At 50.1% G+C, this 21,837-nt stretch overlaps 2 protein-coding genes across 4 annotated transcripts in view; one reads left to right on the forward strand and one right to left on the reverse strand.

Moving 5' to 3' along the window:
* Window positions 1-2,672, forward strand: part of LIN9 (lin-9 DREAM MuvB core complex component) — a 46,876-nt gene extending 44,204 nt beyond the window's left edge. For all 3 annotated transcript variants that reach the window (XM_037069443.1, XM_037069445.1, XM_037069446.1), the window contains 3 exons: window positions 35-214; window positions 372-469; window positions 1,859-2,672. In XM_037069443.1, coding sequence (XP_036925338.1) covers window positions 35-214; window positions 372-469; window positions 1,859-1,964 — 384 coding nt within the window. In that variant the 3' untranslated portion in view covers window positions 1,965-2,672. The remainder of the gene's footprint in view (window positions 1-34; window positions 215-371; window positions 470-1,858) is intronic.
* Window positions 2,673-8,167: 5,495 nt separating this feature from the next.
* Window positions 8,168-9,935, reverse strand: MIXL1 (Mix paired-like homeobox). Its single transcript, XM_037069431.1, has 2 exons — window positions 9,429-9,935; window positions 8,168-8,470 (listed from the first exon to the last, which is right to left on the reverse strand). The coding sequence occupies exons 1-2, from the start codon at window positions 9,837-9,839 to the stop codon at window positions 8,168-8,170; spliced, it is 714 nt and encodes a 237-aa protein (XP_036925326.1). The 5' UTR covers window positions 9,840-9,935.
* Between the last annotated feature and the right edge of the window lie 11,902 nt (window positions 9,936-21,837).

Below are 21,837 nucleotides of genomic sequence, written 5' to 3' on the forward strand. Positions count from 1 at the left end.
GAACATGCAGCTTATGTTTCGACCGTCTGTGCAGCTTGCCCCAGACCAGGGCCTCCAGCCCGCAGACCAGCCTACAGATATGAGGCGAAGGTGCGAGGAAGAAGCCCAGGAGATCGTTCGGCACGCGAACTCCTCCGCAGGACAGCCCTGCGTCGAAAATGAAAACCTGACAAACTTGATCTCCAGGCTCACAGCCATTTTATTACAAATTAAGGTACGATTCGGAGACAGTACTTTCTTACTTTTGATACCTAAACAAACAAACTTTGCTCATTTGTTGCTAAAATAATTATAACAAATTATGTCAGGTGTTTTCTTGTATGTAGTTGAACTGTGATTCAACTAAATTTTGAAATATTTTTTTTCTTTAGTGTCTAGCAGAAGGAGGCGACCTGAATTCCTTTGAATTCAAATCACTCACAGATTCATTGAATGATATCAAGAGTTCAATAGATGCTTCTAATATCAGGTAATTCATTAGATGCACCCTAACAATTTTTTTTAAAGATTTTATTTATTTATCTTTAGAGAGGAAGGGAAGGAGAGAGGGAGAGAAATATCAATGTGTGGTTGCCTCTCGTGTGTCCCTTGCTGGGAACTGGCCTGCAACCCAGCCATGTGCCCTGACTGGGAATTGAACCCTAACAATTTTTATATTAAATTTATAGTGATTTCCAGTACAAGTTTTAAGAATTGTGCATATTTGTGAAGTATTGTGTTGGCCAAAAGGTTTATTTCATTTTTCCATAAGAAATAAAAGACACCTTTTTCATTTTCACCAATAACTTTATGGATTTTGATATTTTGAATGTGTCAGCCATCTGAATTGATGTCTCAATTTGATCGCTTCACCTTCAACCCGTCTTCCCGACGGCGGCGCGTCATCCAGCAAGAAACCGCCAGCACCAGCCTCCACAAACCGCTTCCGATGCATTCACTCGCTCACAGCACCTTCCCCACACACTGCACAAGCTTTTTTTTTGCTTTTCAGTTGCATTTTTACCTTTCTTGAGGTAATAAAACATAATATGCAGAAAATGTTATCTATATTTTCTCTTTTCAGTATTCAAATGACTATACAAAAAAGTCACGAACTTTGATTTTCTTGTAAATGCCTGCTGATACGACAGCTGTCATGATGCAGTCTAACAATATTGTTTGGAATGAAGTTAAAGACAACTAAGCACTACTAGAGCCATCTTACAGAAAAAAAACTTTTTGGCCAACCCAATATTTATATGATTTGTATCCTTTAAATAAATTGTAAAAGAGCTTTTCATTTATATTCAGTCTGGTAGAATAGAAACTTCACATGGAGTTTTTTTTTATGTATTTTATTTTACTTTTTTAAAGATTTTATTTATTTATCTTTAGAGGGGAAGGGAAGGAGAGAGGAAGAGAAATATCAATGTATGGTTGCCTCTCGTGCGTCCCCTGCTGGGAACTGGCCTGCAACCTAGGCATGTGCCCTGACTGGGAATTGAACTGCAGTTGTTTGGTTTGCAGGCCCACACTTAATCCACTGAGATACACCAGCCAGGGTGGAGTTTTTAATATAAAGGAATTAGGAGACATATAGTACTTAGGTTTTGATTTAGCGTGGAGGTCCAATTTAGAGCTAGAGAGTCCCCGATCAGAGTCCGCCCTCTCTCCAGCCCTCCTCAGCTCCTTCTTCTTTGGAATGTACTTTTTCAGTGACTTCTGACATAGAATTAGGACTCGTGTAAAGGGGAGGTTTATTCCTTCCCTGGGATCCCTGTCTTAGCTATCTCCCAACCAACATTAAGCTCTTCCTTTTTAAAAATTTGTTTTTAATTTTGTGAAATAAAGCAGCTAACCATGTTTCTTCTTTCTTTAGTTGCTTTCAGAATAATGTAGAAATCCATGTTGCACATATTCAGAGTGGCCTGAGCCAGATGGGAAACTTACATGCCTTTGCAGCAAATAATACCAACAGAGACTGAGCAGAAGACTGAGTGACCCCAGCCGCATAGACATTGTCTGCGAGAAGTTCGTTTCCTTTCTGTTGGCTGCCAACACCAAACAACGCAGCTGCTGGAAGACAGGGAAAGTTCAACCTCCAATAAGGCATTTTAATGTACCGTACTGCTTCTTAAGCCAGCATAGCTGACCATGATTGTATTTATTTATTTTCATTATTCAGCTGCAGTAGCATTGCTTGTATTATGTATGTTTATCAGTCAGTAGCTTTTAAACTGAAAATGTCTGAACAGGATTTCATGGAAGAATACATTGACCCTTTTCTTTAATGTGCATGAATTCAACCCTACACACGCAGACAGCTGTAACGAAGAACATGAGAAACGGGCTTTTCGTGCACACGCATGGCAGCGTGGGAGTTCCATCGAGAACATGGTATCTCCGGTTCATTGGCTCCACCGCCATCTTCGAAAGAACATCGCGAGGTCGGGAAGCCCTGGTCTGAAGGGAGGCACCGGCGCGCAGATGGGAGATACGGACTGTGCAAGTATAGAGAGCGTGTACTTGCAATGTGACGTGGTTCTGTAGACCGTTTTATAATAATAAATATTTTAATTTATCATAATTTATAAAAGAAACTTGTTTGTTGAAAGAAAATGAAGGAGCAGGAAAAAAACGTAACTTGCAAAACGCTGAATTTCAGCAGGTGGATTTGGCATGTCTTTTCCTGTCAATTCAGGTCAAAAAGCGCTATCGTTATGAGATTTATTAAAAAAGGAAAGACTGATAACACACTATTTTCGTATTTTTGTTTATTTGCACAAATTTTGAACCAGATTGCTGGTTAAAATCCAACAGTATACCATTTATAAAGTAAAAAGATTTTATAAGGAAAACATATAATAACCAGTGCTGTGAAATACAGAAAAAAAGGTTTGTATTTGGTTGTGGTTTTGTTTTCTTGTTTGGTTTTTAAGGAAAACCTTGCCTAAAATGTTAATCTTGTAAAAAGTGTGTATTTGGAATTCTCTTTGTTTTAATATAGAATATTATAAAGTCAAAATATAATAAATTGTTTTCAGATTTGGAGTTTAAGATATAGCTGTAGAAGTGGCTTTAATTCTTTTAGATGTCTCATAAAATGAGGCTTTTTATATGTTAATGTATAATAAAACGGAAACAAGATTATTTTCCATTTGAAATTTTTGTATAGTTTAAAAATGCTCCCATATTCTGTGCCACTGCAGAACTTTAGTGCAGAGTTTATATTTAGCTCAACTGTTATGTTAATTAAGAAAAGCATAAATCTTTTATTCTTAATATTTGTAATTCTAAATAAATTGATCTATGAAAATTAATATTGTCTACATTTTTATTTAATTAATATAAGCTGATAAGTATTCCTTCTACTTAGGAAGTTTTAATAAATTGTAATTTCTACTACATTTTATTTTTAGGGGAGACAGTACAGATTAATTACCCAGTTATTCTGAACCACAATACCATCCAATATTATCTCGAGGATTTGTCTTCCACCCCTAAATCACTGTGGGAAACTATGAGCAGGTAAGTCACTGGTCTTACTATAGACCTAGCGAAAGGTCAGTTTCAGTATGGCCTGCCTAGCATTAGGTAAGTATATCTTACTTTTTTTTTACGTTGTACATTTCTTAAGGCTTACTTGTCACACTTAAATCCTACTCATTTTGCACACATGAGCCAAAAAAGTGCTGTTGGTGACTTCCGGTGCCATCATGTATCAACAGCAGGAACTGTGCCCAAGGATACGTTTGAATTTTATTTCCGTGTGGGGAAGAAGAAATCAGCACCGTCCAAAGGAGTCCTTTGGGTCATCTGTACGGGAGCTGGAGTGAGACGGCCACTGCCTAACAGCTTTGTGCAGCTCTAAAGAAAGCTGTGGATGGCCCTGGCTNTTTAGGGGAGACAGTACAGATTAATTACCCAGTTATTCTGAACCACAATACCATCCAATATTATCTCGAGGATTTGTCTTCCATCCCTAAATCACTGTGGGAAACTATGAGCAGGTAAGTCACTGGTCTTACTATAGACCTAGCGAAAGGTCAGTTTCAGTATGGCCTGCCTAGCATTAGGTAAGTATATCTTACTTTTTTTTTTACGTTTTACATTTCTTAAGGCTTACTTGTCACACTTAAATCCTACTCATTTTGCACACATGAGCCAAAAAAGTGCTGTTGGTGACTTCCGGTGCCGTCATGTATCAACAGCAGGAACTGTGCCCAAGAATACGTTTGAATTTTATTTCCGTGTGGGGAAGAAGAAATCAGCGCCGTCCAAAGGAGTCCTTTGGGTCATCTGCACGGGAGCTGGAGTGAGACGGCTTTGTGCAGCTCTAAAGAAAGCTGTGGAAGCCAGACCGAGCAAACAAGCAAGCGCGTCACAGGTGAGGTCGGTTTGCTTCCGAATCACTTGTAATTAGTTCAGCTATCAGATTCGCTTGCTACCGTGGAGAATCTACCAAAAGATTGGCCTGTCACACATTTTCCCTCGATCCGTGCACCTTTCTCCAGCTTCATTATCACTGCAACTCCGCCCAGCTGCGGTCACCACTGGCCCAGCACACTGCGGCCGTCTCCTGCTTTGACGGCTCCCAGGGTTCATTCGGTCCTTCTCCGAGGTCACTGAGCAATACCTTTAAAATGTGGGACCGCTCTTGTTCTCCCCATCTAAAGTCTTAGGACTCTCAGGACAAATCCAGAACTTGTACAAGACTCACAGAGCCAGGCATGGCCTGGCCTCCCCCAGCCACTTTCTCCATCCTGCTCCTCGCTCCCCAGGGCCTGTGCACATGCAGAGCCCCGGGGTACCTCTCTCCCTCACCCCAATAACAGCTGTAGCCCACTTACCTTCAGCATCACTCCCTCAGAAGCTTCCCTTGGCTACAACACGTCACCTCCGGGGCCCTCCTACCGTTCCTTCCAGCACGTGTCACATTTGCGATTTTATATTTCTTTTGCATCCCAGCTGCCTTCTGTGCCCAGTGAGGGGAAGGGCTGTCTCTGGTTCTCTCATCATTTTGTTTCCAGGCCCTGCCAAAACATCTGTTCATAGGCACCGAATATTTGTGGAGCGAATGAACAAACGCGGGTCTCAAACGAGCTCTAACATTAGTGGCACTGGAATAAAAGTGTGTTCTTTCATGGTGAGCACTTTGAAAGATGAGACAGTAATCAGCTGGATGTAGAAATTCTAGTGAGGGGGTTGCCTTTAAACCTATGATGTCTTCACTAACCCAGATTTAATAAGGCCAGGCTGGTATAGGAGGCGTCACGTGGTGGTGGGTAAGCAGCCGAGTGAGTTCCTCTTAGGTTTGAGTCCCGGCTGTCATTTTTATTAGCCACATGGTTGTGAACCGTGACTTAACCTAAGTTTCCGATCTTTAAATAATAGCCCCTACCTTCTTTGGGAGTTGTGAGGACTAAGAATGTGTGTTACAGAGAATGCCTGTAACACACTTAGCAGTTAGGGTCTCTTGGGAGTCTGAAAGAAGTACAGACTACTGTTCTGAGAAGATCATGCAACAAAATTTTTAAAAGTGTTCCCTGGGGGGCAACAACAGTATAAATGCAACACTACAATTAATAAGATAATTACAAAATTTGCTTTTATTTTTTTAAAATATTTTATTTATTTATTTTCAGACAGAGGGGAAGGGAAGGAGAGAAGGAGAGAAATATCAATGTGTGGTTGCCTCTCATGAGTCCCCTCCTGGGAACTGGCCAGCAACCCAGGCATGTGCCCTGACTGGGAATCGAACCGCGATCGTCTGGTTCGCAGGCCCGCGCTCAATCCACTGAGCTATACCAGCCAGGGCACAAAATTTGCTTTTAAATGTGATCGTTAGTGGACTCTAAGTTTAAAGTGTTAGGTCTCTCAGTGAATGTGTCTTATTTGGCCTTGTCAAAGTCTAAACGCAAAGGAAGGCCTGTGACACCTGGCCACCCCCACCGTCGGCCCCGAGCGTGATGTTTGGCACGTGGCCAGCACCTGAAATAACCGCTGATGTTCACTATCTCCTTTGTGGTTTCCAACAGTTTCCAAGGTTCCAAAGTCAAGTGTGCTGCCAAAGCCTGAACTGTGTCCTTGTTGCTTTTAACAGTGGATTTGCTACTTGGGAAGTGCAAGCCATTTGCATACCACCTCTGTGAATATTGGGGCCACTGGCATATGTAATCTCTGGGACATTCAGCCCAGCTCAGGCTTTCCAGGTAACCACCGAACGTGAGTGGTGGCCCTAGCCACAGCTTTTCATTAGCCTGCTCCAAAGCGCAGTTTACAAAGAAACCTCTTCTCTGGTTACCTCACATACAGTTTCCTTTGGCCTTCAGCGGTTTGAAAACCCTCAAAATAGCAAAACAGTAATTTATCTCAGGCTAACTTAGAAACAGTAATTTACATATGTTCTTAATGTATAAATTGGGATAGAGAGATCTCCTGAAACCAAAAGACTCATGAGACTAGATTTCGATCACGCCAAAGATATATTTTTAACCAAGTTAAATTTTTCAGCACAGTAGCCTGCTGGTATAAGAGATGTTTTTCTTTTGGAAATTTTTTCATGGCCCCATAATATATTATACTGAACAACCCTGGAGCAAAACACTGCCTAAAGGACAGAAGTTATTTAATAGAATTACAACAAAACATTTGTGGGAAACATTGAATAATGCACTAAAGTTGCATAGGAGCATAGTAACAAGTGCTAAGGATAATTGAAGTAACAGGTACAAAACTAAAACCAGCAGAAGTTTCAGACTTCAGAGAGAAGGGTTTCCCCGGTGTTTGGAAGGAGGTATTTGTTTGGTTCCAGAAACCAAAAGACATGTCTTTGAGACAGAGGCATAACTCATGGATGGGTCACCTTTAGAGGGTCTGCATACCTGCTCTGACACATCACAGCTGTCATGTGTCTGAGGGGTTACCGAAGGTTGTTATAATCTGGTAGCAGTTGGAGACTGCTACAGATTCCCAAAGACAGTAACTTTTCTTTTCTTATTTCTACACATAGGGCTTTATTAAAAAATCTTTTGGATATGTGACTTAAAGAATTCAATGAACTTTTTTTTACAGTTATTTTAATTTTGTCCTGAGGGTGTTTGAGTCTTTATTAAATCCCTTTTGCATGGCTTTGCTTGTACCTAACCAACTTTTAGCTTTACTTTCTAAAAAACTATGTTGAGTTTTTAAAATCAATCATTTGTTTGAATGATTGATTTTAAAGTCTAAAGTACTTAGACTTTAGAGTCTAAAGTATTCCACACTTTTTGTCTTAACAATTTTAAAAACCACACCCAAAACTCTATTTTAATTCAGTAGTACAAAAACTTACTCCTGTTTTGCAGCTTACCTATCTGACCTAATAGAGTAATTTTTTGGAAGCTGACGACCTAGATGGAGGGAGCTCTTGAGATAATCGGGACACAGAATCAGTGAAGCTACAGCTGACAGACCAAAGATGACAGACCAAACTGAAAAGCAGTGAGCCCTGGTGCTGGGTTGGCGGTTGATGGGGACGGACGAGACTGCAGGGCTGTTCAGCCTGTGTGGGCCACCTGCAGCCCAGGGTGTCTGTGAATGCAGCCCAACCCAAACCATAAACTTCCTTAAAACATGATGAGATATTTTTGTGTGTGATTACACGTCGCAACGTATTTAATGGGCAGCCCAAGGCAACTCTTCTTCCAGTGTGTCCCAGAGACGCCCACAGGTTGGACACCCCTGGATTACAGTTCAAGGTTATAAACCTTTCAGGAGGCATGAGAAGACGGCAGCTGTTCAGCCCAAGGGGAAACTGAGTCAAGCTCAGGCATTCTTGTTAAGAAGATAATGAGGTTTTTTTAAAATCAGTTAAAAAATAACAACAGGGATTGGCCAGAAGGAACAGGGATAGAGACCGAATAGAGCCTGCGTTTGGAGATGTGCAGGTGAAAACAAAGCCAGAACTTCCAGTGTGTGTGTGTGTGGGGGGGGGGGTGCCACAGAGAAAAAAAACAAAAGAGCCTGGGCCAAGGCTCAGAGGCAAAGGGGAGGAACCTCCCCAGGTGACAGATGACTGCCAAAACCATCACCAAGATTCCCATGGAGTGTCCTTAACACGGAAGCCAGACAGGACAGCGTTCTGACGCGTTTCCCTGGTTGCCAGTCCCCCGTGGCTCCTCTGAGCGTATCCTGAGTTCCAGGATCCTCAGGAGTGACCAAAGGCAGAGAAGATGTGTTCCTCCCAGGAGTCCAGCTTTGAACCAGTGTCCTCCGGGAGCAAATAGGTTTCACAGTGCTGACCTTGGGAGCTAAGGTCAGAGCCGCCTCCTCCGACCCTGTTGGAATCGGGTGGGCAGTTCACATCCACCTCAAGAGGCAGCTGGGGCCGCAAACGCCCCGCGTCAGTTCCGTGGGCAGCGTGGGGGAGGAGGCGCTCAGGCCGGGCTGCAGGTTGGAAGGGTTTCCCGCTCTGGCGCCGGGACTTGGCGCGCCTGTTCTGGAACCACACCTGCGGGAGGGGACAGAAGAACGGCGTTTGGTCGGACTCCGGTTCAGAAGCCGCAGATTAACATGCCCCAGCTCCTGGCTCCAGGAATTGGGGCTCAGAAATAAAAGCACTTCCACTGGGGGGAAACAATACTATTATGCTTAAAGACGATAGATCTTAAAATAATTCAGACAATCAGTGTTTTAAAGTACAAGTACTCCCCTGTCAAGTTAATCAAGGAGGTATTCTGCTCAATGGACTTCGCTTTCTGCTCACTGTTTCCCAACAAATCCTGAAGGTGTCCTGCTTTGGAAGAAGCCTCCGTGCCAGCTATTGAAAGGGACACGGGTATCCCACCGGGGTGCGGAGCCACAAGTGCGCCCTCTCCCCCCGAGTTAAAACTGCGTCCCTGCTCAAAACTGCGCTTGGACTCAGACGAAGGGGCTGCGGCAGGCGACTTTCTCATTACCGCCGGACTCCAGGATTCTGGTCTCGATTAAGCCACAACCGCACCTTGCACTCGAGTTTGCAGATTCTGACACGCTCATCTGCTTCCAGCTCTACCCCAAGATGCTACATCCTTTTGAACCAAACTCTGAGACCCAACACCTGCCAAGACTGCCGCCTGCGGCCCGGGGTGACTTGGTGAGCCCGGGCTGCCGTCGCTCCTCTGCCCTTCTGCCGGAGGGAAAGCCCAGCCGGGCCTCATCTGCCTCCTTTTCCAGGAAGAAGTGGGAAAATACTTCCTACCACCTTTCGGCTGAGGATTTACTTCCTGACCATTTCCTGGGGCCGGCCAGCCAGCCCCCTGGGAGGGGCCCTAATCATACCAGACAATAACAGGTCCTCGAGGGCCCCCCCCCCAAGTCGCACTTCACTGAAGCCTCGCGAAGTCCCTGCTTCAGAGTCGGGGTCACCGCGGCTCAGGTCCCCGCGCGGGCACCGACCCCAGGGCCTCCACCCAGGGCGCGCCGCTCACCTGGATCCTGGACTCCGGGAGCAGCGTGAGCGCGGCCAGGCGCTCGCGCAGGTGGATGTCGGGGTACATGGTCCGGCGGAAAACCAGCTCCAGCAGCTGCAGCTGCTCGGGGCTGAACGACGTGCGCTTGCGGCGCTGAGAGGCCGACGGGGCGGCCGCGCCTTTGGGGGGCGCGGGCGGGTCCAGGCGGGCGGGGGGCAGTGCGGCGGTGCCGGGGGCCCTTCCCGGAAAGCCGGCAAAGGCGGCCGGGGTGCCGCGATCCGGGCCGGGGCCCGAGGGGTTCGCGGGGTGCAGCAGGGCGGTGGCGGGGCTCGGGGGCGGCAGGAGCGTCCCGCCGGTGTGAACTGGCCGGTACGCCGGGAAGGCGGCGCTGTCCGCTAGCTGGAACTGGCGGGACCCTGCCGCGGCCATCGCTGCCCGACTCTGCTGTGCCACCGAGCAGGGCACAGACTACGGTTATACGGACCCCAGGGCCCAGGGAGGGGACCTGGGTGGCGGGCGATCAAAGGAGTGGACGCAGGGAGGCCCGTGGCTCTCGGGGTGTGAGCCCGCCCCTGGCCCCGCCAGACACCGGTGGGAATAATCGCTTCCGCTGCCCGTGGGATGCGGGGAGGGAGGCGCGAACTTGGGCCCCGGAGCCCCCTCCCGGGCCCTCCCCCGTCCATCCGCCCGCCAGCCCCTCGGCCGCAATCAACATCCCCAGGACGCTTGTGCTCTGGGGGGGCGGAGGGCAGCCGGGGAGTCTGACCGCCTAGGCCAGTGGGGCACAGCGACCCCCTCCCCCAGGGGTCAGGTCACCCACTTGGTGCGGGGGCCTTGGGCCAGCCTATCTGTCGCAGGGCTTGGCGGTGAGCCTTGCCCACTATCCCGCCTGTCCTCTTCAAAGGTATTTATTTACCCCCCCTGCTACGTGCTAGACCCTGGGCCAGGTTGGTCAAACAGCCAGCCCCTGACCTCCTCAAACCTCCCTAACACATCCTGACTCGGAAGGAGGGGATGCAGATAAAGGGACCTCAAAGGGAGACACCCTAGGGAACCTGGGGTGGGAGGACGGGGGCAACCCTTTTGCCTGGAACGTCGGGTGCGGGCATAGGAGTAAGGATTCCTTAGTCACGCAGGGTTGAAAGTCCGTTGACCTTTTGCAGATGTGTGAATTGGCCGTTCTGGAGGCGTCCAGGCTGCTCAGGACCAGTCCCTCTGGAAGGGAGGAGATGGAAGGGGGCTCCAGAAGTTTCCACTCCCTTTAGCCTCTACCCTTTTGCCCTTGTTTAAGCACCCCCCCCCCCGTTACATCTTAGGGAGCAGGAGCCCACTTCTGTCTATGGGGTGACTGCCTGGCACATCTACCACTATGCACCAGGCTCTCTGCCACCCCTCCACCGACCTTGCGGAAGGAGCCCTCAGGGGAATCACTTGCTAGAAGGAGAAGCACACAGACCAGGGCCAGGCCTCAGGAGAGGGACTCAGAAGACCAGGTCTTCTTGCTTCCAGAACCTGAGCCCTGATTTCCCCGGGACCTTTCAGGGCCCCCATCCTGGTGCCCTCCGTGCCAGAATGCCACCGGACAACCTCAGGAAGAGCTTGGGTGCTTTCACCCTGGGTGGGCGTTCCAGCCGTCAAAGCAGGAGGGATTCTGGGTGCTGCTGGAGGAATTCTGAGCTCGATTTTCTCCTGGGGGGCTGTCTGGGCCTGTCCCAGACCCCTGCACGGCCCCTGAGGCTCTAAGAGGCAGACTGGTAACACTCACCGCCTGCCCCTCCATCTGCCCCCAAATTCCATCCCTCTTCCCTTTCTTTCTCCGTCTCTCCTCCCTCCCTTGTTCTTTTACCTGCTCACGGGGGACTTTCAGACAGAAGGATATGGGGTGGGGGGAAAAGACCCTCTATTTTTTGTGTTCTTTCATTCTTTCATTAACTCAACAGCCGTTTCTGAAGCGTCCCTGTGTTAGGCCATGCCTTAAGTGTGTTTCTATAAATTAGGTATTTCTGTCCCATCTTTACAGATCAGGAGAGAGTTCACCATCTAGACGGGCCCACTGACTCCCAAGCCACTGTGCCTGGCTGGCTTCCAGACACGGCTCCAAGCTCACTGCTCAGTCCGCAGCCACCTCAGGAAGAAGGCAAAGCCCCCTGTCCTCCCCACTCCAGGTGTGGGTGTGGGCAGTGTTGTCTCCTAAAGACCACATGGGGCTCCTCAGGTTCCCAGGAGCAGGCAGCAGCACTGGGGCCAGATCTCCACAGACCTGAGTTCCACAACCGTTGTGACGAGGACCAGGAAGCCAACCCCAGGAGGAAACCAGGGTTGGCCAGCTGCTGGCTGAGGTTTGGCAGCAGAGACAGCCCAGAAGCTCTGCCAAGGGCCGGCAGTCACGCGGGTTCTCCAGCCTGTGTGGAGATTCCCGAGGCCTCTGGCCAAGCCTCACTCCTCCGCTCCTGGGGCTCACTGATGAGGCCCCGATCGAGCGGGTCTGCCTTGCAGTAGGTCAGGGAAATGGACCTGCAGGGACGAATAGAGCTGCTGACCACGCGTGGAAACTGCAGGCGGCCTGACCAGGCCGTCCAGCCAGGGACAACCACAGCCTTTCTCTGTCTTTTAAACTGGTGGTAAGAAATTCCAGCGTTCAGTTCGTGGCTCAATAATTATCCAAACAAACGAAACAAGCATTATGTTTTTACGACTTTTCCTGAGAGCTTGTGTGGTATTATTATCTACCCTGAAATACGATTCTGGTCTTTCCTTTTCTCTCCTCCTTTTGCTTAAAATGAAGTTTTAATTGTAATTGTGTATTCTTGCATATACCTAAAATAACCTATAGTGGCCACCCAGAGTTGGAATTGGGAATGAAGGGCGGGAGAGGAACTCTTTACTTTATTCCCTTTGGTGCCGCTTTATTATTATTTTATTAGATCATGTGCGTGTATTAGTGTTATAAGTCTATTTTAAAACCTGGGGTTTTGATGACTAAATGCAATGTGGTTTTCTGGATCCTTAAGGAAACAAAACAGGACATTAGTGGGAAAATTGGTGAGGTCTGAATTTTTTTTAAAAAATGGAAGCAGAGGGTGCAATGTCATAGATCTGGAAAGAGAGATTACTTCACCCTGGGAGTAGACTTCCCAGTGCTTTTGGGGTTTTCATGACGAGGGTTAGCGAGATGGGAGCCTCTGCTGGTCTCCACAGGAGCCCTGACGTGTACACTCACTCAGAATTCAAGTTACCTTTCCAATTCTCGTCGGTCTGACAGACACCTATAACATTGTAAGTGGTTTGCACTAAATGCAATTTCTGGATTCCTCACTCAGTTACCTTGCTGCAAATGTACAATGAATAATTTGTTAATCCTTCTATACCCATATCCCAAATTGAAAAATGGAAAGAGCCCAATTTGGGGCAGTCTCTTAAAAAGCAATTATTGCAATGTGCTTTGCCCAATAGATAATCTGTGAAATTGAAGTATATTTCAAGTTGGCTGTATAAGTAGTTTTGGGTTTGTTTGTTTGTATCAAAGTAAGCCAGTGTTCCAGTTTCTGAACAGGCAAGTGAAGTAAGTTCAGGACTAGCTGAAGACCCTGGTCGCTGAGCCAGGAGTCCCCTCACCGACGCCTGGGTTTCACTGGCTGCCCGCTTGACTTGCTTTGCCCATTGGTTATATTTGGTCTATCACTTGAAATATCACAAGGGGAGGGCAGGGTAACATAGAAGACAAGGCTCAACGATTCTTTCTGTAAAGTGGGGGAAGGCCAGTCATATAAGTAAAGATGCAGCAGAAAGCAGTAAGCTTTAAAAAAAAAGGAAAAAAAGCGCATTGTCTGGAGCACCCCGGGCTGGGGAGGATGGAGCCCTTCCGGGCGAGTGTCCTCTTCTGTCTCCTCAGCATTTCCCCCCACATTTCCCACCACGGTTCCTGGCTCCCCCAAATCTCTCAGGGCCCTGCCTCTCCTCTCTAAGTGCTAAGTACTCTCTTCCCCAGATGTCTTTGTTGTTTGAGTTAGTCCTGCGCTGCCCTAAGTCCTGGTGCGGGAGCCCTGGCTGTTTGTTAGAGAACCAGGGAAGGCAGCCCGGGGGCCTCAGTGGCTCTGCTTCTTTCACCCTGAGATCCCGGGGCTGTTTGCCCCTTTGATCCCAGCCTCGCTTTGATTTCATCTCCTCTCCTGCCCGGGCCTCTTCAGACCCCGGAGTTTATTTCAGAACCAGTGGCTGCAAGAGATTGAGAGACAACACCCGCCCCCCCAACCCCCACCCCCAAAAAGGCATTGATGTGCCCGGAAAGTGATGCGTGTTAAGAAGCCTTTGTTTGTGGTTTAGTGAGACCCCCATATACATTCAAATAACAAACGCAAAATAGGTCTTGAACCCAACAGGCTGCTGTTTCTTACGACTCCTTTTCTTCTTCTATTTTTTTCTACCCAAAGCTTCCAAGTAAGGGAGGACCCCACCCCCAGGTGAGCCTTTATACCATCGTCTGGCAAATCACTCTCCTTTCTGATAGTTTTTTATACGCAGATACCGAGAGGTATTCAGCTGGCAGAAAATCACACACTAGGTTTGAACGCTAGATTCTCACTTGTGTGGTGTAAACAGAACTCTGCATCTGTGTTCAGACCAGACAGTCGTAACCAGGTCTGTGGGCCACAGGTGTTATCACTACAGCATTCGCAAGTAGTCCGTGTTCAAACGGGACCTTTCGCACGGGCCGGTGACAGGCTTGTGACACTACAGAACGTTTCTTTAACGTTGTCACTTAACGTAAACCCCACTTCATTTCATCTCTTCTAACCCCTTGGGGAAGCTAACTTTGCTTCAGGAGCTCTCTGACTTTCTGGGGGGGGGACGATGTGATGTTGTATTGAGTGAGTGTCTGTCACGGGTCTTCCAGGAGGCCTCACTGGACAAGGAGAAGCAAGGAGAGGTGTCAGGAGAACACGGCATCTGCCAATACCTCTCTTTTCTGCCCCCAAATAATGTATGAAAGTGTCAGCTGATACCCAGAATAACCTAAGATCAGTTCTGGCCTCTGTGTCCCTGCCAGCATGGACTGGGTGGGCGTTTTCAAGATGGCCTTGTGCTGGAGATTTGAAGCCCACCAGAGCTGAGGGGCAGCGCCCTGAACTAGCCCAAGCAAACACAGATTCTTAGAGGCAACAGGATATAATAGGGCACTCTCGAATAGATTCTGATCCGTTTTAGCATACACCGAGATGGAGGTTTCAATAAATGATCCGTCTCTTGGGCGATTGGGCATTTAGCTTTCATAGTGATCTGAACTTCCAGCGCCCGTCTGGACAGACGGAGTGCCAGTTCCACACCAGGCACCCTGTCTGGGCTGGGATATGTCATCCCACCCGAGAACCTGGGAAGCCTGGACTACTTAGTCATGTCTGAGAACGACAGAACTATTAGATGCGACGGAGGCGGCGCTCTCAAACAGGGCAGTCTGAGGACCAACAAGAATCATTGTTTCAGCAATAGACTGAAACACATCAGACACGTTAAAACCCATAGGTCACAATCATCATTGAAAAACAGCCCTGGCTGGCATAGCTCAGTGGATTGAATGCCAGACTGCAAACCAAAGGGTCGCTGGTTCAATTCCCTGCCGGGGCACATGACTGGGTTGCGGGCCAAGGCCCCCGTATGGGGCATATGAGAGGCAACCACACATTGATGTTTCTCTACCCCTCTTTCTCCCCACTTCCCCTTTCCAAAAACTAAATATTTCTTTTTTAAAAAAGAAAGAAAAAACCCACCACCTCTGGAAGGTTCTAGGGAACAAACTCTTTATTCTGGCAAACAAAGAAGGAAGCAAGCATTTATCCTGCCTTCTCTGTATGACTGTAAATCAGGGTAAACTGTTCAATAAAGAAAACTTTCTCCTGATAGAAGTGTTCTGCTGATAAATGCAGAAGGCGTGGTGGAGTTAGACCATGCCCATTTTGCAGCTTCTGGTGAAATCGGGAACCTAAGCTGTGGTCCTTATTGCCTTGTAGAAATACACGGCACCTAGGAACCATTCTTGCCGAAATGAAGGACCAGAACAGAATCCAGCAAACCATCCCTCACCCCGGGAGGTCCCTGTCCTCTTCCCCACTGTCCGGTGCAAGTTTCTGGGGGCTTTGGGGTGAGCCCTGGGGTATCTCCAAGAACTGTCTTTTAAGTCTCTCCCTGCCCCGAGATGAAGGGGCTAGAAGTCACATCAGCCAAGGTGGCAAAGACCCCCACAGTCAGAGCATCAGTTTAGTGTTTCTGTGAGTCTGGGAGCAGAGACTGCAAGTTGCCCATCCCCTGGGGCAGCACTGTGGCAGGGGGGAGGGTGTACTTTGAGGTGCAAATGGCAGGAGGAGCCCACCTCTGGGCCCTGGGCAAGAGCGGGTTGGGGGACACAGGGTGCTCTCCCGGGGGTGCAGACCTGAGGAGCCCACCCCAGCAACGTTCTGGAGTAGGGAGGACCGCCTTTGGTTCACAGCAGCCTGAGTCCCTGCTGTTGCGAGTTCTCCGTGGCGCCTGCTGCAGGACTGGCCTTACCGGGCCCAGCTCGGCCTGGAGGTGGGGGGCAGGGGGTGTCTGTGAGGCACTGATGGCTGCAGGCCTTTGCATGTTGGTTTCAAGGAACCTTTCCTCCCAGTGGGTGGCTGTGAGGGTGAGTGGTGACTGGAGGGGGAAGTGGGCCCAGGAGGCTCAAGGTCACTGGAATCAGAGCCCTTTGACCAACCAGGCCTTTAGGCCAGCCCTCCCTTCTCCAACCCCAGTGGTCGAGGACCATCCACTACGGACTCCCGCTCAAAGCTACTTTGGTCCCTTCTCCTGATACTCTGTCCACATCCTGCCACCTTGCCAGACCCTGTTCAGGGCCGCTGTCCCCTGCAAACCACGGGTCTCTCTCTCTCTCTCTCTCTCTCTCTCTTTCCCTCCCTCCCTCCCTCTTTCTCTCTCTCTGCCCACCTGCCCTCAGCTGCCCCTCACAGTTTCATGGTTTCCCGGGCATTTCATGGAAGTCCTAGTTTCTGTAGAAATCAGACATAAACCACAGAGAAAAGGAAAAGACCCACAAATAAACCTGAGGGCGGCTGCTATCAGCCTTTTCATGTGAAGCCTTTTCTATGTGTGTACATGTATCTACGTGTGGGTCTGCACACATGTGCACATGTGGGCATGTGCTTTTCATATGTATAATAAATATAAATTTCATGTCTATGAAACTAATGTTTCCATAACCTGAATATAATTTCTCTGTGGGCATGAATATGTAATACTAGTTTGTCCAAACCGTTCCCTCCACCAAGAGCCTGGCACACTATAATATTGTAATAGGCTCTCAGTATGTATCTGATTGGTTCATTGGAAAAAATCACACAGCTGACAACCCAAAATCTGTGTGTATGCGCACCCATGGGGAAAGGGGTGGTTGAATGGGGAGAGGGGCTTTCACATTTTCCTTTTCATGCTTTTAAAGTATCTGTATTTATTGTATGGCAGTCGTTCTTAAACTCTTGAAATCTGCCACGCGTTCTAGGTTTGGAGGGACTCAGGATGTGCCCAGGATGTGCCAGTCCTGGGAAGACCCCGCTTTACTGGAGTCAGACCTGCTCAGAAAGCATCGAGGGTGGCGTGGAGGGGGGAGAAGAAAGTCATTTATTTCACTCCAAGAAGGGCTGGGGCCTTGGGGACGACAGCCTTTGTCTGGACCCAAAGAGGTTCTGAAAGCCTTTAGGTCCAGAGAGGATCAGAAACCTGAGCCTGCTGGTGCCTCCGAGAGGATGAGGTTGAGTGGAGAGCGTGGCTGGAGGACCAGGGGCATCTTGTCCTTGGGGGTCCAGGAGGCACCTTTAGTCTGTGGGCTGGAGGGGTGGATCCAGGCTGCCCGTGCAGGATGGAGAGGGGCTGGCCGAGACTGTTCAGGGAGCATCCTTCCCGGCCTCTGAATGGCCTCTCCCTGGTTTAGCCCCACAGCTTTTCCTGCAGCAGGCGCCTATTCAGGCACCATCCAGAGCGATGCCTGGGTGCCAGTCCGCAGCCTGGTGCCAGACCAGGGGCGCACACAGCCCCATCTGAGGGACTCTCCCTTCCTCTCACTCAGTTGCAGGCGTTTCTGCCCTGAGCTAGGTGGCCTGGGGTTCTTTTCCACATAGCAGTGTGGGCCTTCCCACCTGGATCCCTGTGTCACTGTCTCCATCCCCGGGAGACTGGCAGAAGCTGAGCCTCAGCACAAGCCGGGCACCAGCCTGGTATCTGAGCACCAACACGGGTGCTCAGTGAACGGTTCATTAGGAACAAGTGCCTGAGGCTCTGGCTTCCTCCATTGCTGGTGCACTGGGTGAACTCACGCCGTTCCCACCCTCTCTGGGTCAAGTCCCCAACCCAGGTGGGGTGCAAGCTCTTGAGTCTGTCTTCTCCTTTGTCCCTCATCAGCTGTCTCTGAGCTTCGCTTCCTCACCCGCAGAACATGCCTCTGAGGAGCCAAGGAGCGTGCTTACGAGAGGGCTTTTCAAGGCGCCGGCCCACACCTGGCCAGCATATATGCGGTAATGAACGCGCCATAGCACACTGCCCACAGAGCATCTCCGTGACCCTCAGGAGGTTCCTGGCGGCGCTACAACTGAGTGAGGGTCCCTGGACTCTGCCCACACCCACTCCCGCCCTCGGGGCCTCCACCTGGCTAGGCTCCTGTAGCCAGCACCCATGCTGCAAGTCACATCTCACCCACCGCTTTGCAAACCCAGTATGTCCTCAGGTGTATTAATCTCGGATCCCATTTGGCCTGTGAGCCACAGGTGGGCAGGGTCCCAGGTGTGTGCTGAACTCAGGGACCAGCTCCAACGGTGGCGGCCAGGGGTGAGCTCCCGAGGGTGCAAAGGTGAGGAGCACGCACAGCATTCTTGTAAGGTGCTGAGACACGAGAGATGACAGGCTGGGTGTCCAAGCAAGAGCAACTGTCTGGGTCAGCATCTCTTTCTAGAAGACTCTCCGTGGGGTTTCTTGCAGGCTCTGCAGGCTTCTGTCAACTGATTTATCTCAAGAGGGACGGGAAGGCTCCTCTGGGGCCCCTGACAGCTGCTCCCAGAAGCCTCAGCTTTGCCAGCAGTGAAATGGGGAAGGTGGTACTTGCCTCTCACCTTCTTCCCCGGGCCCTTTGATAGCGGAAACTTTTCACGGCCCTTTAAAAGGTTCAGATGAAAGGCACTGAGGGGATGAAAGGGTCTTGGGGCTGCATGAAGTTTCTGAAGCCTCGGAGAAGCGGCTGGAGGAAGTGGTCAGCTGACAGATACTTGTGAAGCTGCCCGAAGGTGAGGCCGCTGGAGAATTAGCATGCCAATGAGCCACACCTAGGGCGCGAGGGCCCTAATGGGGACAAAGAGCTGCAATTTCCCTTGAGGAGGCAGCTTGGGCTAATGGGCTGAAGAAACTGGGCCCAAGGGGTGGAGACTCTGAGCCTCAGTTTCCTGGTGTGTGGAGGAGGAAGCTGAGAGCAGGAGGCCCCCAAACTTGGCTGCGGATCATAATGGCCTTGGGAGATTCTTAAAATACTGCCTCCAAGCTGCACCTCAGAGGAAATAAAATCTGAGTGTCGGGGTGAGGGACCCAGGCATCAGAAGTGTTTAAAACACCCCAGGGGATTCCAATGTGCGGGTGTAGTTTGAGGATTTCTAGAACCCTCTGATTCGGTTGCTAATCAGAACGCACTTTCCCACCAGGTGAAGAGTTTCTTTGGGAGAAGCCGGGGCGTTTGGAAATGTAACCTGCAAATCCAAGTCTTTCGAAGCACCTCCTGTGTGCAGAACTGTTATGACTATATTTTCCACCCCGGCTCCCTTGCACGCTAGAAGAGAGGATAGGGCAGAACTGGGATCCATATAAAACCTTTTCTCCAGGCTCCTCCTCGACCCACTCCTTATTAAAAAACAGAGTTGCCAGTTGATCATCCCAGGAGGCTCCCTGGAGCTTTCAGTGTCTTCCTTTCTCCTCACCCTCTTTGGTGGAAACCGCGGAGAGCAGGCAGCGGCCAGGAGAGAGGAGGGGCGGGAAGGAGCCCCAAAGTCTCAATCAGCAGAGCTGAGAGGGGTTCGAGCTCCCAGCTGGCTCTTCTCCGCCTGGGAGACTCTAAATCAACACCAGTGCCGCCCGGGACAACTTGGAGGGATGCAGGTTTCAGATTCCCACCGTGTCCCGTGTCGGGGCTCTGGGCCTGCCCCGGGACCCTGGGCGTGCAGAAGGAAACTGTAGTGCCCGAGGGTGGCACGGAACTGCCACCAAACTGCAGTCAGGCTCCGGAACCTTCTCCTGGACCCACCTGTGCACTTCCTGGTGAAATCCAGTTGTAATAAGAACGCCTTACCCTCCACAACTCACCCGATTTCTCATCCTCCACCCGCCCCCACCCCGATGATGTCTGATCACTCTGGCCTGTCCTCAGTGAGAATCCTATTAGCTCACTTTAGCCGGGGTCCCCCATCCCAATGGAGTTTCAGTACTTTTAATGTGACTTTACTGATCACCTCTCAGTAATCTCCCACCCACTGTCCCCCACCCTGCTGCTTGGCTGTGAAATCTCACTTGCCCGCCGCTGCACTAGGGGCTGGGACCGATCCCTTTCCCTCTCCTGCAGAATTCTGTGGTATCAGTCCCTGTGTCTGTCACCATGGTCCTGAGTAAAATCTGCCGTGCCATCTTTACCAAGTGTCACCGTTTCTTTAACACAGAGTCCACTTCAGAGAGGAGAGGGCCTCAGGGGTCTGGCAAGTGCCCACCCACTGTGCAGGCAATGTGGACTGACTCAGAGTGCACCCAGGCCACCTGCCTCAGAGGGCTGAGGAAGACGGAGAAAGACTGAGTGCTGTGTAGGGACAGAGGCAACAGGTAGGGGGTGCTACACGCCCAGCAGGCGATTCACTGGTCTCCCCACCTGTCTTGACACTGTGTGCATGTTCTCGGGGGTGTTCGCCCTGGTCCCCTCCCCCCAACTCAAGAGCAGGTATAGCTGGGCTTCCTGGGCAGCTCAANAGGGTGGCATGGAACTGCCACCGAACTGCCACGAAACTGCAGTCAGTCTCCGGAACCTTCTCCTGGACCCACCTGTGCACTTCCTGGTGAAATCCAGTTGTAATAAGAACGCCTTACCCTCCACAACTCACCTGATTTCTCATCCTCCACCCACCCCCACCCCGATGACTTCTGATCACTCTAGCCTGTCCTTAGCGAGAATCCTATTAGCTCACTTTAGCCGGGGTCCCCCATCCCAATGGAGTTTCAGTACTTTTAATGTGACTTTACTGATCACCTCTCAGTAATCTCCCACCCACTGTCCCCCACCCTGCTGCTTGGCTGTGAAATCTCACTTGCCCCCTGCTGCACTAGGGGCTGGGACCGATCCCTCTCCCTCCCCTGCAGAATTCTGTGGTAGTGGTCCCTATGTCTGTCACCATGGTCCTGAGTAAAATCTGCCGTGCCATCTTTACTAAGTGTCACCGTTTCTTTAACACAGAGTCCACTTCAGAGAGGAGAGGGCCTCAGGGGTCTGGCAAGTGCCCACCCACTGTGCAGGGGCCTCCTGACTCAGAGTGCACCCAGGCACCTGCCTCAGAGGGCTGAGGAAGACAGAGAAAGACTGAGTGCTGTGTAGGGACAGAGGCGACAGGTAGGGGGTGCTACACGCCCAGCAGGCGATTCACTGGTCTCCCCACCTGGCTTGACACTGTGCGCATGTTCTCGGGGGTGTTCGCCCTGGTCCTCCCCCCCCAACTCAAGAGCAGGTATAGCTGGGCTTCCCGGGCAGCTCAAAAATTGTTAGGTTTTTATTCTTTTTTAAAGATTTTATTTATTTATTTTCAGAGAAAGGGGAAGGGAGGGATAAAAGCATCAATGTGAAAGAGAAACATCAGTGGGTTGCCTCTTGCACACACCCAACTGGAGACCTGGCCTGCGGCCCAGGCATGCGCCCAGACAAGGGGCCGAACTGGTGACCTTTCACTTCACAGGCCAGTGCCCAATCCGCTGAGCCACCAGCCAGGGCTGGCTTTTTAAAAAACAGGTAGCCGTCATGTGTGCCAAGGGGGCAGGCATGGCTGGTATACTCTTGGTACTTCTTTTAAGGTGCCTTATTGGGAGGGTATTATTTGATTATCACCTTTCTCACTGCCTCAGCCAGAATCCTGCTGTCTGACACCTGGGAAGCCAACACCCTCGTTCCTGCTCTGGCATCCGCAGACCACATTTCTGGGCGTCAGGACTTCCTGCTGTGTGCAGATAAGCAGTGTGACCGGCCCTGCAGAGCTCCAGCGTGTGAGGCCTCGCCTGGCTGCCCCTGGACTCTGTGTTCTTCTGGGCCTGTGTCTCCCCTCCAGGCATTTCTGCTTTCCTCAGCCTTGGGGACCAGGGCCTGGTGATCCGGGGGTGGGGCCAGGGGCACAGGATGTCC

This window comes from Sturnira hondurensis, unplaced genomic scaffold (genome assembly GCF_014824575.4).
Source record: "Sturnira hondurensis isolate 20B ecotype Veracruz unplaced genomic scaffold, ASM1482457v3 Scaffold0018525, whole genome shotgun sequence".
Lineage (NCBI taxonomy): Eukaryota > Metazoa > Chordata > Mammalia > Chiroptera > Phyllostomidae > Sturnira > Sturnira hondurensis.

Excerpts from the sequence above, each read along its gene's own strand:
- MIXL1 (XM_037069431.1), bottom strand. The coding sequence starts at position 9,839 with ATGGCCGCGGCAGGGTCCCGCCAGTTCCAGCTAGCGGACAGCGCCGCC. Across the intron at positions 8,471-9,428 it reads TCCCGGAGTCCAGGATCCAG|GTGTGGTTCCAGAACAGGCG; the intron begins GTGAGCGGCGCG and ends CCCCTCCCGCAG.